Source organism: Psammomys obesus, unplaced genomic scaffold, assembly GCF_907164565.1.
Source record: "Psammomys obesus unplaced genomic scaffold, mPsaObe1.curated_primary_1811, whole genome shotgun sequence".
NCBI classification, from domain to species: Eukaryota; Metazoa; Chordata; class Mammalia; order Rodentia; family Muridae; genus Psammomys; species Psammomys obesus.
The window spans coordinates 3,868,391-3,884,625 of record NW_026596155.1 but is presented as its reverse complement, the minus strand read 5'-3'; the positions used below and the strand labels follow the sequence as shown (position 1 = coordinate 3,884,625).

Sequence of the window (16,235 nt, the reverse complement as noted above, 5' to 3'; positions counted from 1 at the left end):
TAATAACATTAAGTGCTAACTACTGAAATACTTAGCAAGGAACTCTTCTGGGGATGTCTCGGTACAATTAAAGTAAGTGTAAACATGAAACAAAAGGAGGAGTAAAATGATTTCTCTAAAATTTCAGCCTGTCATCCATACATTAAGAATAGTTAAAAGATGTAACAGTTTATTTCTAAGTTTCACTAAAAAAGAAAATGGTTCTTAAATTAAATGAGAATTACAGAGGAGAAAAGAAGGATTAAAATCTAGAGATTGGGTTAGTAAAGTGACTCCAGTAAAGGGGCTTGTTGCCAAGCCTGATGACTGAGAGTTGGAGCCCTAGGACCCACAAGGTGGAAGAAGAGAACTGATTCCAGGAAGTTGTCTCTGACCCTCAGAGGTGTGTCATACATAGCATGTGTGTTCTCTCTCGCACACAAAATAAATAAATAAATAAATCAAAAGTATTCTGCCTTTCATTTTTTAAACCTTTAAGCTTCAGTTTTAGACCTAGCATTCATTCTTTTCCTCAATACATAAAAAGTTTTTACTAAATTGTAGCATAGAAAACACACAGCTTTTAAATAGAGAGGACCATTGTGAAAGAATGTTAAGTTTAGATTTTCTAAATCATTTTGAAATCCTCTAAGAGCTGTAATCAGTTGCGAGCTCATGACATGTTTAGAACTCCCATTTAACAATACCCTCCCCCTTTGATACAGAGTCTATTTAGTCCTGCCTATCCTGGGACTCCTGATGTAGACCAGGCTGGCCTTCAGTTTAGAGATTTGCCTGCCTCTGCCCCCAGAGTGCTGGGATTAAGGTTTAAACCACCACTTACTTTTTCTTGTTACTAAGTATCTGTGATTGTTACATGTTAGTATATAGATTCATTTCCGTTTTCTATTGTTTTACTTTATCATCCAGGCATATCCAACCTGTGGCCCATAAGCTGTATGCAGCCAAGGATAGCTATAAGTGTGTGATCCACCATGAAATTTTAAACACACCTAAAATATGAGGATTATTTTTAGTTTAGTTTAGTTTTGTTTTGTTTTTGTAATTCAATTGCATGGTTCTTGAGTGTGAACTTTGTAGTTGATAACATTTTACAGTGTCAAAGGGTTGGATACACCTATGTGCTCAGGGGTTATGCACAGGGATAAGTTTATGGATAGGTTAAACTCCTAGGTCCAAAGATGCATACTTTAATCTTTTGATAGAAAGTGTATATTGTGCTGTAACATTACACTCCAAACAAAGATGTTCATGAGTACCTGGATCTTCATAGGTATTAACAATTTTTAAATGTTTGCCCATCTAGTAGATGGAAAGTTATTACACGTAAGTTTTAATTCATATTTTATTTAAAATAAATGTTCTTAGGCATCTTTTTGTGTGTTTAAGAAGTCATTGTTGATAACACTGCATTTTCTTTTAGAATGATTTATATATAATGTTCATTGGCCATTTTTTTATTGAGTTGTAAAAAATCTTCACATATAAAATTGGCATTTTTTTTTTCCAAAATTGCCTATATTGGACTTTGTGAAACTTTGCCATGCAGAAAGTTCATTATTATTTGTGTGTATGTGTTACATGGAGAGAGACACACTGGGAAGGGACCCATGTGTGTCAAGATTACAACCATGAGCTACCACACCCATCCTTTTTGTCTCATACTTTGAAAGCTTCCCTGGCAAAGTTTTCTACCATCATTTACTAGATTTGGAAAATACTCGTTCCTTGAATTATAAAACTTCCAAATATTGACACATTTTAATGTATGTTATAAAATTTACATTTGAATGTTATTATTAATTTTTTCAGAAAAACTTAAAAGTTTAAAAAAAAGCTATCAGTCTCAGAAACAAATGTGTTTTAATTTTTACTTGAAAACTAATTTTCAGCAGATAGTACTGCTTGTCTTTTTTATAGTTACAGGTTCATTTTGCTCACTTGTGGGTACTTTGTGATGCTGGAATTCAGCTTGGGGCCTTGTAAATGCTAGACAAGTGCTCTTACTACTTATCTGTGGCCCATCCCCATTCCCACTGTGCCCAGCCCTATGTGTTCATTAAAAAAAAATCCTGGGGCTGGAGAGATGGCTTAGTAGTTATGAGCGTGGGGTGGCCCCATCCACAGTTAGCTTAGCTCTCCTACAACAGTCACTCTGAAGAAAGTGCTCCCCAAGCCCCACAGGCTTGTCCACAGGTTAGTCTAGTGGGCATTTTCTCATTAGAGGTTCCCTCTTCCTAAATGATGGTAGCTTGTGTCAAGTTGGCATAAAACTAGCCAGCACAAAATACCAAGATTTAGATACCGATGTGCCCATGGCTACTTGGTGTATGTGGCTTTGAGACTGCACTCTTATTCTATAAACCTAGAGTTATATTTTACAAGAAAGAAAGGAATTATTGAAAGTATTGTTTCAATTCTTTTGGTATTTTTGTCATCAGTTTAAAGGTTCTAAAATGTATAAATTGAGACAATATTGCTTCTTAGAAGAGAAATTTTTGTTTTTGTTTGCTGTTGTTTCTAAAACAAGGTCTTACTGTTTAGCTTGGCTGGCGTAGAACTTGCTATGTAGTTCAGGCTGGCTTCAAACTGGCAATCCTCATCCTTAAGCCTAGGGTCTAGGATGACAGAAGTATATATATACATACACACACACACATATACACACACAATGGGTAAATGTAAATATGCAAGAAGAAAATAGAAATCACCTGGGCTTATAAGCACTAGGAACATTTTGATCTCTACTCTGGTCTATTATATGAATATTCAATTATCCTCACTTATCTGTGGGTCTTTATTAGTGAACATATCTAATGATTAAATTTGTTTTCAACTAACTCAAACTCTCAGCTTTTTTGTCACTTGTGTATATGTGTAGAAAATGTATTCAATGTAGCAAATGTATTCAATATCTGTCTCCATGTGAGCGTGATCTCATAGTGCTCTTCCTCTTTATGGCCCAGATTACCCCCACGCCTCCTCACACACACACAGCCTAGCTGTCCTGGAACTTGCTTTGTAGACCAGGCAGGCTTTGAAATCACAAAGATTTGACTGCCCCTGCCTCCCAAGTACTGGGATTAAAAGTGTGCACCACCACCGCCTGGTTATAGCTTAACTTTTAAACTGTAAGCAAGTGTCCTTTTGTGGGCTACTCAGGATCCCATTTTCCATAGTTTTGTACCTTTTATTGGTGATTTGCTGTAATAAAAGATCTTCTGGAGGTATCTCAAGCTGTACTATATATAAAGCAACAGTAGTAAAAACTGCATGGTACTGGCATAGAAACCGGCTGGTGGATCAATGGAATCAAACAAACCCAGAAATAAACTTATGGATACCTGATTTTTGACAAAGATGCCAAAACCATACAATGGAAAAAAGATAGCATCTTCAACAAATGGTGCTGGTTTAACTGGATAGCTACATTTAGAAAAATGCAAATAAAGCCATACTTATCACCCTGCACAAAACTAAAGTCCAAGTGAACCAGAGAACTCAATATAAAACCGGACACACTAAACCTGTTTTAAGAAAAGTGGGGAAGAGCCTGGAACTCATTGGCACAGGAGACAACTTCTGGAACAGAACACCAACAGCACAGGCTCTAAGATCAACAATCAATAAATGGGACCTCATGAAACTGAAAAGCTTCTGTAAAGAAAAGGACACCGTCATCAGAACAAAATGACAGCCTACAGATTGAGAAAGAATCTTCACCAACTTTATATATGACAGAGGGCTAATATCCAGAATATATAAAGAACTCAAGTTAAATAGCAACAAATCAAGAAATACAATTAAAAAATGGGGTACAGAGCCTAACAGAGAATTTTCAATAGAGGAATATCCAATGGCTAAGAAACACTTAAAGAAATGCTAACATCCGTAGCCATCAGAGAAACGCAAATCAAAATGACCCTGAGATTTCACCTTACACCCATCAAAATGGCTCAAGTGACAACACATGCTAGAGAAGATGTGGAGAAAGGGGAACCCTTCTCAATTGCTGGTGGGAATGTAAACTTGTACAACCACTTTGGAAATCAATCTGGCACTTTCTCAGAAAATTAGGAATAGTGCTACCTCAAGATCCAGCTATACCACTCCTAGGCATATATCCAAAAGATGCTCAAGTATACAACAAGGACATTTGTTCAACCATGTTCATAACAGCTTTATTTGTAATAGCCAGAACCTGGAAACAACCCAGATGTCCCTCAGTTGCAGAATAGATACAGAAATTGTGATACATTTACACAGTGGAATACTACTCAGCAATTAAAAACAAGGAAATCATGAAATTTGTATGCAAATAGTGGGAACTAAAAAAGATCGTCCTGAGTGAGGTATCCCAAAAACAGAAAGACACACTTGGTATATACTCACTTATAAGTGGATATTAGACATATAATGTAGGATAATCATACTAAAATCTATATACCTAAAGACACTAATCAAGAAGGAGGACCCTGGGTAAGATGCTTCATCCTCATTCAGAAGGGCAAGCTAGGTGGGCATCAGAAGAGGCAGAAAACAGGGAACAGGACAGGAGCCTACCACAGAGGGCCTCTGAAAAACTCTACTCTGCAGGGTATCAAAGCAGAGGCTGAGACTCATAGCCATGCTTTGGGCAGAGTGCAGGGAATATTAGGAAAGAAGGGGTCACAGGAGCTCCACAAGGAGAGAGAGAAAAAAATCTTGACCCAGGGGTCTTTTCTGAAACTGATACTCCAACCAAGGACCATTCATGGAGATAACCTAGAACCCCTGCACAGATGTAGGCCATGGGAGCTCTGTCCAAGTGGATTCTCAAGTAATGGGGACAGGGACTGTGTCTGACATGGACTCAGTGGCTTGTTCTTTGATCACCTCCCCCTGAGGGGTTTGCAGCCTTATTAGGCCACAGAGGAAGACAAGGTCCTGATGAGACTAGGATCAGATGGAAGGGGAGGAGGACCTCCCCTATCAGTGGACTGGGAGAGGAAGGAGGGTGGAGATGAGAGTGGGAGGGTGGGATTGGGAGGGGAAGAGGGAGGGGCCTACAGTGAGATACAAAGTGAATAAACTGCAATTAATAAATTAAATTTAAAAAAAAAAAGAAAATTGCCAAAGCCAAATAAAATTTCTTTCAAGATATTTTTTCTTCAGAGGAAACAATTAAAATTAGTAAATATCTTTGTGACCTGGCTTTTAATAAAAAAAAAAAAAAATTAGAACAACAGAAAAAAATCTGGCATACTGCTGAACTCTCTCTAGTGCTGTGTGGTGGGGGAGCGTGTGTGTGTGTGGGGGTGTAGGTGTTGGTAGGAACTAGGGGTGGACAAGGTCTTGCTGTATAGTCTTGGCTGACCTATGGCGCTTTCTGGCCTTAAACTTCTGGCAATCCTTTTACCTCAGTTTTCTAGGTGCTGGGATTATAGGCATATGCTACCATGCCCTCTAGTGTTCCTAAGTATAGGCAGTCTGATGTGGAGATTTTTATGTGACAAAATAGTGTCATGTAAACTTTATTTTGGCAGAATTGCAGTGACAGCTATGAATTTAAGGCTGATGAATAAGGTACTTAACATATATGTTAATTACGGTTCTAAACAGAAACCCATGAAACAAAAGTGTAGATTGATTAAGGTTGACAAAACATTGACTCTAGGGCCTTAGAAGAACTAATTCTGTATCTCATAAAAGCAGAAGCTGAGCATTAACTGTGTGGTACAGAAATTTTCTAGAACATGCTGCATATTGTACTGCATGTATATTAATGGGGATTGCTTGTACTCTAGTAGGTAAAAATGGGATCATAGAATGTGATTCTTTTTGTCACTGAAGAAACAGACAATTGACGCTCTTGTGTTTTCCTAGGACAGCAGCGCTCTCGGATGCTGGCTACTCTTTTTAAGGATGAAAGGTGCCAGCAGCTTGCTGCATATGGGATCCTAGAGAAAATGTACCTAGATAGAATCATCAGAGGAAACCAGCTTCAAGAATTTGCTGCAATGCTGATGCCTCACCAAAAAGCAACTACAGCGGACGGTAATGATGACGTCTTAGTGTATGCGGCAGTAAATGCTTAGGCATGGATTAGTAGAATGTATGTTAGATTAGTATTTCCAAGTAATATTTCCTGATTAATAAAAAGAGGAATATTGACTGATGAATATTAAACACCAACACGGCTCTGTGGTAGTCCCTATTGGAAAGCATTTTGTGAAATAATGCTAGGGAGACTGCTTATTATTTTATGTACGTTTGTCTACAGATGTTTTAAAGTACCTTGTTAAGTGACTGTGATACTAAACATACAGATATGAACACAGAGAAACATGCATGGAACAGTTTGAGCATGCATGTCAGCTAGACTCACTAGGGTCACTATCATCCTGTACAAAAAAGAAATTAGTTGTGAAGAGTCCTTTATACTTGGGCTAGCTGAAAGGTAGAGGTTTATCTGGTTTTAGCTGCTCAGAGCTGAGCCAAATGGGTGACTTGTTCAGTTTCCTTTAATTGATTATACTTTAAAAAGCACTCAAGTGCTTCCCACCTTTCTACCTAAAGGACGTTTCTTTTAAAGCATTTTTTAAGGATTTTATTGTTATTTATGTGTATAAATGTGTGTCAATAGGAGTGTATGCTAGGTGTGTGGAAGTATCTTGGAAGGCCAGAGAGAGTGACACAACAGCTGGTATGATAAGTAGGGGTAGCTACCCCGTGTGGCTGCTAGAATCAAACCCTGGCCCTCTGCAGGAGAGCAAGTGCTCTGATCATGCTGAGTTGTATCTCTAGCCCCAAGATTGTTTTCTTTAAAAAAGATTATTTCTGGTTCTTCTGAGCAATTAGCTTTTATCTTAGTTAAACACATTATGAATTATAAATTGATTCTCTTATTTTGCTTGGCTTCTAGAAAGATTGAATTTGAGGCCCAACTATGAGTAGTACATATGTTATTCCTCCTGTTTTGTTTTTTAACTTTTGAATTTATAATCTACTGTATAGTTTAAGCAGCCATGATTTAAAAAAAAAAAAAAAGTCTGGAGCCAGGTGAAGTGGCACATGCCGTTAATCCCAGTACTCGGGAGTTTGACGCCAGACTTGTCTACCAAGCGAGTCGAGGCCAGCCAGGACTCTGTTACACAGAGAAACCCTGTCTTGGAAAACAAAACAACAACAAAATGTCTGATATATAAGTTAGTTAAAAGCTAGGTAGAAAGTTTCCAGAATTAGTGTAGTTGATCTTTGGAATTGACTTTGAGCTTTCTGGTCACAAAAGAAAGTGGAAAAATATGCTCCAAAGATTCTCTGAAGAGCAGTGATTCCGGTCTGTGTGCAGGAGAAAGGACACTTATGTGCTGCTCCATCTGAGGCAGTGGCCCTGAGCAAACAGTCTCCACATAGTGTCTGCGTTATTGTTTCTTACTTGTTTGCTCGTTTGTTTGTTTTTTGAGACAGGGTTTCTCTGTGCAGCCTTACTGTCCTGGACTTGCTTTGTAGCTCAGGCTGGACTTGAACTCACAGAGATCTGCCTGCCTCTTTTTCCTCGAGTACTGGGATTACAGGCGTGTGCCACCATGCCCAGTTTGTGTTTGCTTTATTGTTAAAGTATGTCCACTGGCTTTTTAAACTCCAGAGTCATGTAGCATTACTGAAAATAGTTTTTGCCCTATAAACTTGTCTGTTCTGGACATACCATGTTAGTAGAGTCATAATAATATTATTATAGCCTTTTATCATTGGCTTCTCTCAGTGTAATGGCTCATCCTTGTTATTAGTTTTTCATTCATTTTAATTGCCAAATAATATTTTATCATGTGGATGTGCCCTTTTGCTTACTTATGTGAGTTGATGGACAGGAGTATTGTTTCCACTATTAATAGTGGGGCTGTTAATATTGCTCTTATGAAGTTTTGTGTTAAAAGTTTCTATGTGTGTGTGTATGTATAGTTTTCCCCTTTCCTACCATCCATCCCATCCTCCTTCCCTTTCTTTTGTGCTCTTCAATGGCAAACATTCTACTACTGGAGCAGTCTACATCCCCATTCTTGCCTAACTCATTTTTATCTCTCTTTTCTTTATTGTGATAAGGTGATGAGCAGTTATAAGGAAGGGTTTTGTAGAATACTTCCCTGAAGGTCTCTAAATGTCTCTGTGTATCACAAAGGCAGGTGAAGTGAGGATTTCTTTTGGCACACAGTGAGAATATAGACCACATGGTGTTTGAGGGGCCAGGTCACATGTCTATAGTAAGGACACACAGAGAGAGAACAGTGCAGGTACCCAGCTAGGTTTTCTCCTTTTTGTTCAGTCTGGGACCCCAGCCCAAGGTGGCATGCCCAACTTCAGGATGGTCCTTTGCTCGTCAGTTAGACGTGTCTGTAAACAATCTTATGACACACCCAGAGGTGTGGTTCTGTTTGACTATTGGAAATTAGCCATCATTAATTTTCTAAATACTGTATTTTATTTAATTGTATATAAACTAAAACTGTAAATGTACCCTATCGTATCAGTACTCACCTTTAATTTTAGTACTTGGGAGGCAGAAGCAAGTAGATCTTCTGAATTTGAAGCTATCCTAATCTACAGAGTGAGTTCCAGGACAGCCAGAGCTACACAGAGAAATCTTGTTAAGAAAAATGAAAATTAATAATAACATCAAAGCCGGCGTGATGACAGTGCACGCCTTTAATCCTAGCACTCCAGGAGGCAGAGACAGGTATATCTCTGAGTTCAAGACCAGCCTGGTCTACAAAGCAAGTCCAGGACAGCCAAGACTATATAGAGAAGCCCTGTCTCAAAAAACCAAAAATAAAAAAATAAGAAAACCTAAATAAATAATAATAACAAATTTGTTTTAGTAAATTATTAGTGAGAAGCAAAAAGCTTATTATTACATGTCTAGAAATAAAAATAAAGCTATATAAACTAGTTTCAAACATTTACTGTTTATTTGTTTAAGGTTCCAGCATCTTGGACAGAGCTGTTATTGAGCATAATTTGTTGTCAGCAAGCAAATTATATAACAATATCACCTTTGAAGAACTTGGAGCTCTTTTAGAGATCCCTGCAGCTAAGGTATTTTCTTAATTCAATACTTTATAACAGGAAATTGAAACCCAAAACTATTGAAGTAATGGAAAAATACATAATTGATAATGTTTCCCAGCACAGCAAAAGCTACATGTTTAAAGCCTCAGGTAAGTGGGAAGAGACTGAATGGTAAAATATTGTTTTCATGAAACTTAGTGGTTTTAGCTTTTTAAATTGTATTTTATGATAGTTACTTAGAATGGAAATTTTTCATAAGGATATCTCTGTTTAGTATCTTAAAGATGCTGATAATATAAAGTTCCTGGAATGTTAGACTGTGATTCATGCTGTCCTTGTTTCTCTGCCCTGCTCATCTCTCTGACCCCAAGATGTTCTACTGTAATTCCTGAGTTTAGTTTAGGCCTACCAGGTATCTTATTTTTTGGATTTGGTTGGCCATCCAGCACAATACCAATTGTATTTATAGTGTTATCGTTATGAAACATCATGTTAATTTCAGATAACACTGAGGGTAAGCAATCAGTCTTTCACCTTAATTAAAGTAATGCTTATTTGTTTTGAAGTGTTAATTTAGGATTTTCTTTTTTCTTCTTTTGAGACAGGATCTCATGCAGCCTAGACTGGTCTCAAACTCAGTAGGAGGCTGAAGGCAAGGATGACCTTAAACTCTGGATCCTTCTGCCTCTACCTCTCATTTACTAAGATTATAGGTGTGTGTATGCCAGGCTTGATTTGTGACAGTTTCTTTGCATATACATTTAGTAAAGAAAGTGGATTGATTTGGGAACTATTTAAAAGATGTTTTCTTAGCCAAGCATGGTGGCTCACGCCTATAATCTCAACACTTTAGAGACTAGGGTAGGAAGATGGCTACAGAGTCAGACAAATTAGCAGAAAGAAGCTTTCTTCTCAGGGTTGATGCTATGATTGCTTGTGGAAACTAAGGGAAGTAAATATATTGTTAGTAAAAGATTATAACCAGTTGGTAGGAGTGATGTAGTATTTATTATAAAGATGTCAGTATAAAACATGAGCAAGTCAAGGGGCTGGAGAGATGCTCTGTGGCGTTTCTCACAAAGGACCAAGATTTCATTTCCAGCGCCACACAGTGGCTCACAAGTAACTCCAGTTCCAGGGGATCTAATGCCCTCTTCTGGCCTCCAGCACCAATCTGGTGCACAGACATTCCTGCAGGCAAGACCCCCCCTCCCCCAACACACACACACAGTGAAAACCAAACAAAACAAATGACCAATTGCAATCTGACCTACTCATGGGTACGAAGCATTAACTCTGGCAACAGGAGCCAGATTTAGAACATATGTTTTTGCTCCCTCTAATTATCCTTTAAATCCTTTTCATATTCTGTTTGAATATGAATATCTCTTCCTTTATTTGATTCTTGGAGTTTTTAAAATAGTATTTTCTTAAGTTTTTAGGCTGAGTGTGGGACATCTTGTGATCAAAGAACTCAGGAAGATAAGGCAAGAAGGTAGCAAGCTTGTCTTGGCAACACAGGGAGACACTGTCTCAAAAACCAAGCTACAAGGTTTGAAAATAAAGAATACACAGAAGTTAGAGTGAAATAAAATTTAAAAAGCATGTTTTTGTTTTCCCCAGAACCTAAGGCAATTTTATTATTTTCTTAATTTAAGATTTTTAATTACTTATTTTCATGTATATGGATTTTTTAAAGATTTATTATTTTTATTATAAGTATGTGTGTATGTCCATATGAATGTATGCTGTGTGTGTTTGTGTATACCCAAGGAAGCCAGAAGAGGACTTCGGATCTCTTGGGGCTAGAATTATAGTCAGTTGTGAGCCCCCGAGTGTAAATACTGGGAACTGAACTCAGATCCTGTGCAAGAAGAGTGTACACTCTTCACCACTGAGCCATTTCTAGCCCCATGTGTGGGGGGTGTTGTGCCTGCATGTTTGTCAGTGCACCACATGTGTGCCTGGTGCCTGTAGAAGCCAAAAAGAGGGTATTGGATCCCCAAGGATTAGAGTTATGGACAGTTGTGAGCTGCTGTGTGGTAATCAAATCCCTTTCTACTGGAGAGCAGCCAGTGTGCTTAACCACTCAGCTCGTTTGCAGCACTTTGCTAGGAAGCAGTGGCAACAGCAGCAGCAGTTTTTAAATTTTTTAATACTTGCATCTGGGTGAACTTCTGAGGCTGATTTTTTTTAGCTCAGTTGGTGGAGTATGTGGTTAGCATACACAAGGCTCTGGAGTTAATCCCAAAGCCACATAAACTGTGCTGAGTACACTCCGGTAATCCTGGTACTTGGGTAGTGGAGGCAGGAGGATCAGAAATTCAAGATCATTCTCAGCTTTGTAGGGAACTTGAGGTCAGCCAGGGATTTATGAAATGATTCATAAAAACGAAGAAATTTGATATTTTGATTTTAAGCAGAGAAGACATTTGCTAAAAATGGTAAAAAGTTGCTGGATTCTTGTCTACCAGGTCAGGCATGCCTATATTCTTAGCACTTGAGAGGTTGACCTGAGAGGCTCATGAGTTCTAGGTCAGCTGGGCTGTATAATGAGACTTGTTTCCAAAACACAAACTCCCAACAAAACGAAATAGATCCTATTCAACTTAAACAATGGGGCAAGAAACTAGAAGTGTAAGACGTTTCTCAACAACCGACAGGAAGCACAGTAATGATAGGGAGCTAGGCCAAAGGCTATCACTCGGGTATATGTGAATGGTTGTCAAATACGGTATTCCGTTTCTGAGAGATTGTTTTGTTTTTGTTTTTAATAGGCAGAAAAGATAGCATCTCAAATGATAACGGAAGGACGTATGAACGGATTTATTGACCAGATTGATGGAATAGTTCATTTTGAAAGTAAGAGGTTTTGTGCACTCTCATCATAGTGAAATGGCAATGAATTGTATGCATATGATTAAAATATGTTGAATTGTTTCTTTTGACCCTGAATTATATGACTAATGAGCTTATTTCCAAAAGAAATCATTTAAAATAACTTTAACAGGTTATATTTATGAATATATTTATTTTGGCATTTCTAAACTAAGAAAACTTTAACTGCTATTGTATCAGTTTACTCATTTAGTCATCTGACCTTGGCTGAACTTAAACCGTGTGTGTACACATAGGACAACAATTGCATGCCCTACTCATAAACTCAGTGAACTAATATAGGCAGGCGCAGGTGGGCCAGCTGACTTGCCACTGTCAACAGCTTTGATCTCTTATTCCCACTTTAGGTCTGGGACCAGAACACTGTGAAATCTTAATTTGAGAGCTCTCACTCAGAGCACAGCTGGGTTTTGTGTGGTCCCTGGTGGTCATTTCTGTTCTCCCACTATCTGTACAAACTCTCCACTGACCCATGAAAGCTACTAGTGTGTTCCTTTCCACTTCCTTCCAGTCTCTTCTCTCTCTGCTTAGACTGGAACCTGTGATAGCCTGTTCAATTCCATTTCTACTGGTACCTATAACTTGCTTATTGATCCTTTTTAAAAGTTAAGTTTATTTTTAAGATTGTAATACAGTTACATCATTTCCTCTTCTCTTTTCCTCCCTCCAAACTCTACCATATGTCTCTCCGTGCTCTTATTCAAGCTCATGGCTTCTTTTTTCATTAATTGTTGTGGTATGGATGTATGGATATGCATATACATATGTATTTCTAAGTCAGATTTGAGTTTTCTTAAACCTTTTCTTTTTCTAAAGAGAAAACCCTGCTTCCCATTTCAAAGTTTTGGGGTTTTTTTTAACTTCTTGATCAGATTTATGAACTTTACTTGTTCTTAGGGTCCGTCCCCTGGCCCTACTCTTCACTGAAAAAGAACTGCTTTAGGAGCCTGATATTTTTGCTTGTTTTAGGTTTTAGCTTTTTAAATTCTACTGACTTCTTTCAATTGGTCCTACGCACACAGAGTTCTCCCAGTAGACAAGCTGCTTTTGTCTTTCAGGCCTTTTCTTCTGAAGTAGAGTCACTGTAGCCCAGGCTGGCCTCATATGTGGAGCTCCTCCCATCTCAGCTTCCTGAATGCAGAGATCACAGGTGTGTGCTGTCATACTGCTTTAGGCTTTATCTTGACTTTTAATAAGGCAAATATTGTTGATCAATTATCCCTTTGTACACAGCACACACACAGCCATGGCCATCCTAAAGCTGTCAACTCTTCTACCTGTCCTGCTCCCGCATTCTTTCCTTTATGTCCAGCTGTTCTTGCAGGCATCTTCATGGAGTCTGTGATGCCTTTACATTTGAACATCATTACTTATGGCTTAATCCCAGGCCTTTTCTGCTAACAGCGCTGAGTCTTTGTGGGTGATCTCTGATTAGCATGTCTATGTGGAAATGTCTGGATTTGACTTGTACCAGTCTCTTCTCATTCTCAAACCCATAGCTCTACTTTGCTCTTAAGGTACCTGTACCTGATTGCTCAGTGGACATTTAGGATGAGCACATGTCCAAAATTTGCTAGTTAGCCATTAAAGGTAGATACATGTTCAATTTTTCTTTAATTTCTTATTCTTTTTTTTTTTTTCTTTTTGGTTTTTTGAGACAGTTTCTCTGTGTAGCCTAGGCTCTCCTAGACTCACTTTATAGACCAGGCTAGCCTCGAACTCCTGCCTCTGCCTCCCAGGTGCTGAGATTATAGGCGTGCGCCATAGAGCCTGGCTAATTTCTTATTCTGAAGTGCTTTATCTTCCATGCCCTATAAATTATAAGTCCCAATGCTGTCAGGAATCTGTATTTTTTTCTTATTATTTGTGTGTGTCACACACCTTGGAACATGTGGAGATCAGCGGACAGTTTTTGGGAGTCCATTCTCTCCTGCCACTCTGAGTCCTAGTGATTGAGTTCAAATGATGGTCACGGCAATTGCTTTTATCCTCTGAGCCATCTTGCTGCCCCTTTTCTTCATTCTTATTCCCTGCATCCTGAACACTGCCTGTGAATTATTTCCCTTGTCTACAATTTCTTTCTAACCTAGTTTCTCTAGTATAGCCAGAGTCATTGTGCTGCAGATGGAGGAAAGGGATGGGGCAGAGCGTGATGTAGCTCGATTTCAGTTAAAAACAAGTTAAAACAGAAATGGAGAAAAGACTACTAAGAGATGGTTCCATAGTCTCTCAGGGGATCCAGGCTCAGTTCCCAGTACCCACATGGTGACTCAGAACCACCTGTAACTCCAATTCTAGGGTACCCCCTCTTCTGGCCTCTGTAGGCACCAGGCAGGACATGGTACACATACATTCATATATACATGCTATATGCAAAACATTCATAAACATAAAATAAAGTGAGTCCCTTTAAAAGAAGAATGAAGTCAGGTGGTGGTGGTGCATGCCTTTAATCCTATCCCTCAGGAGACAGAGGCAGGTAGATCTTTAAGGTACAGAACAGCCTAGTCTACATAGTGAGTCCAGGACTGCCAGAACTACATAGAGAAACCCTGTCTCAAAAAACCAGAAAAAGAAAAAGTAGATTCAAGATAGTGTTTTGAGTGGATTTACTTTTTTTCTGTTGTAAATGTATTGTTTGGTGTATTGTTTGGTGAGGTAGGCGCAGTCCTGTATGTAAATCCAATGCTTTCCCAGTAGATGGCAGTGTCATCCACCAGTAAACACTGCTGAGGCATGGGGCCCTTGGATGAGGCTGCTCTGAGGTAATATTGTCTTGAAAGATGTTCAGTTGTTGACTTTGTTTTCAAGATCATCAATAATAACCTTTTTTTTTAAATTATGTTTTATTTTGTATTTGGTGCTAGTGATTTGAGGGTTTTTTGTTCCGTTTTGTTTTGTTGTTTTTTGAGATGGTGTCACTGTGTAATCTTGCGTGGCCTGGAACTCACTTTGTAGACCAGGCTAGCTAGCTGCAAACTCACAGAGATCCATCCTACTTCTGCCTTCTGAGGGCAGGGATTAAAAACGTGTGCCATCATGCTTGGCCTGATTTGAGTTCTTAACTATTGCTTAATTACTGTTTTCAGAGTTCTTAACTATTGCTTAATTACTGTTTTCAGCCAAGAGTTTTGGAATAAATTAAAAAAAAAATTAACACTGTTGTGATTTATCTTTTATCTTTGCTTTGTAAGTGATTTCTATTTTTTCCATTATTTTCTTCTGTCCTTAGCACGAGAAGCCCTGCCAACGTGGGATAAACAGATCCAGTCACTTTGTTTCCAAGTAAATAACCTTCTGGAGAAAATTAGTCAGACAGCCCCAGAGTGGACGGCACAAGCCATGGAAGCCCAGATGGCCCAGTGAGTGCCTGCAGAGCTGTGCACACTGCATCGTTGCCACCTGTGTGCATTGATTTCACTGCCCCTCCAAAGCATTTGCATCGTGACCTTATACATTTCAGTCCTTTTATGCCGGATCCTACTTAAGACACTAGAGCAAGAAGTGCAACATTTAAACAGAGTAGTTCCCATATACTCTGGGTCTGTGTGTTAATCTAACTCCTATATTTTGAAAATTTGTTCTTTCAGTGGAAGTGAAAGAGCTGAAGTTTGGGATTTGTGATAACTTTGTAGTCCTGTAAAGTTAAGCGCTTCGTGCCTCTCTGAATGTGGTTATTCTAATAATTGAGCCATGAGCCAAATAAAGGTAGTGCTTTGTTTTCAATTAGTGAAAAGTGTTTTCTTCTTTTCCTTGAATTTAGAAGATGGTACATGTTATGCTACAAATACAAGAATAAACTATAATGCCTGCTTTCAAGCCTTCTGAGTAACAAACCCAAGGGAGTGAGGTGATTGCTTGGAGTTACATACAAGGAGGAGTTCATCTCTGGCAGCAAGCCAACAAGGAAGGCCCCATAGAAGGGTCTTTCAATTGTGGTTAGAGAATATGCAGAAAGAACTTTTTAAAAAGGGTACGGATGACTTGTTTAGCCCCAGCAATTAAAGAACTTGAAAGTGACCTGCCCACTTAAAACAAAAAGAGCTAGGCAGGTTGAAAAATCAGTGTCTTGTTTTAGATTTATCAGAAAGTTGAAGTCACAGGATGAACCACACCCAAAACTAGACAGGTGGGCGGGATGGAGGGACCAGGGTTGTAGTTGGTGAGCTAGGAGTAGGTAGTGTTGCTGGAGACGTCCCTGCAGACCAGGTTCTCAGGGTTTTCCCTAGAATTCCTGCATTTCAGCAGCCAGAGGAAGGGGAATAACTTTTGAAGTACACCCTTTGTTTTGA

The 16,235-nt window shown here is 38.8% G+C and overlaps 1 protein-coding gene across 2 annotated transcripts in view; it reads left to right on the top strand.

Moving 5' to 3' along the window:
- Cops4 (COP9 signalosome subunit 4) overlaps nucleotides 1-15,669 on the top strand; it is a 31,441-nt gene extending 15,772 nt beyond the window's left edge. Inside the window, exons 7-10 of one of the 2 annotated variants that reach the window (XM_055594605.1) lie at nucleotides 5,866-6,036; nucleotides 8,957-9,072; nucleotides 11,823-11,907; nucleotides 15,176-15,669. In XM_055594605.1, coding sequence (XP_055450580.1) covers nucleotides 5,866-6,036; nucleotides 8,957-9,072; nucleotides 11,823-11,907; nucleotides 15,176-15,309 — 506 coding nt within the window. In that variant the 3' untranslated portion in view covers nucleotides 15,310-15,669. The remainder of the gene's footprint in view (nucleotides 1-5,865; nucleotides 6,037-8,956; nucleotides 9,073-11,822; nucleotides 11,908-15,175) is intronic. The other variant, XM_055594606.1, reaches the window with a different exon arrangement.
- Nucleotides 15,670-16,235: the final 566 nt, after the last annotated feature.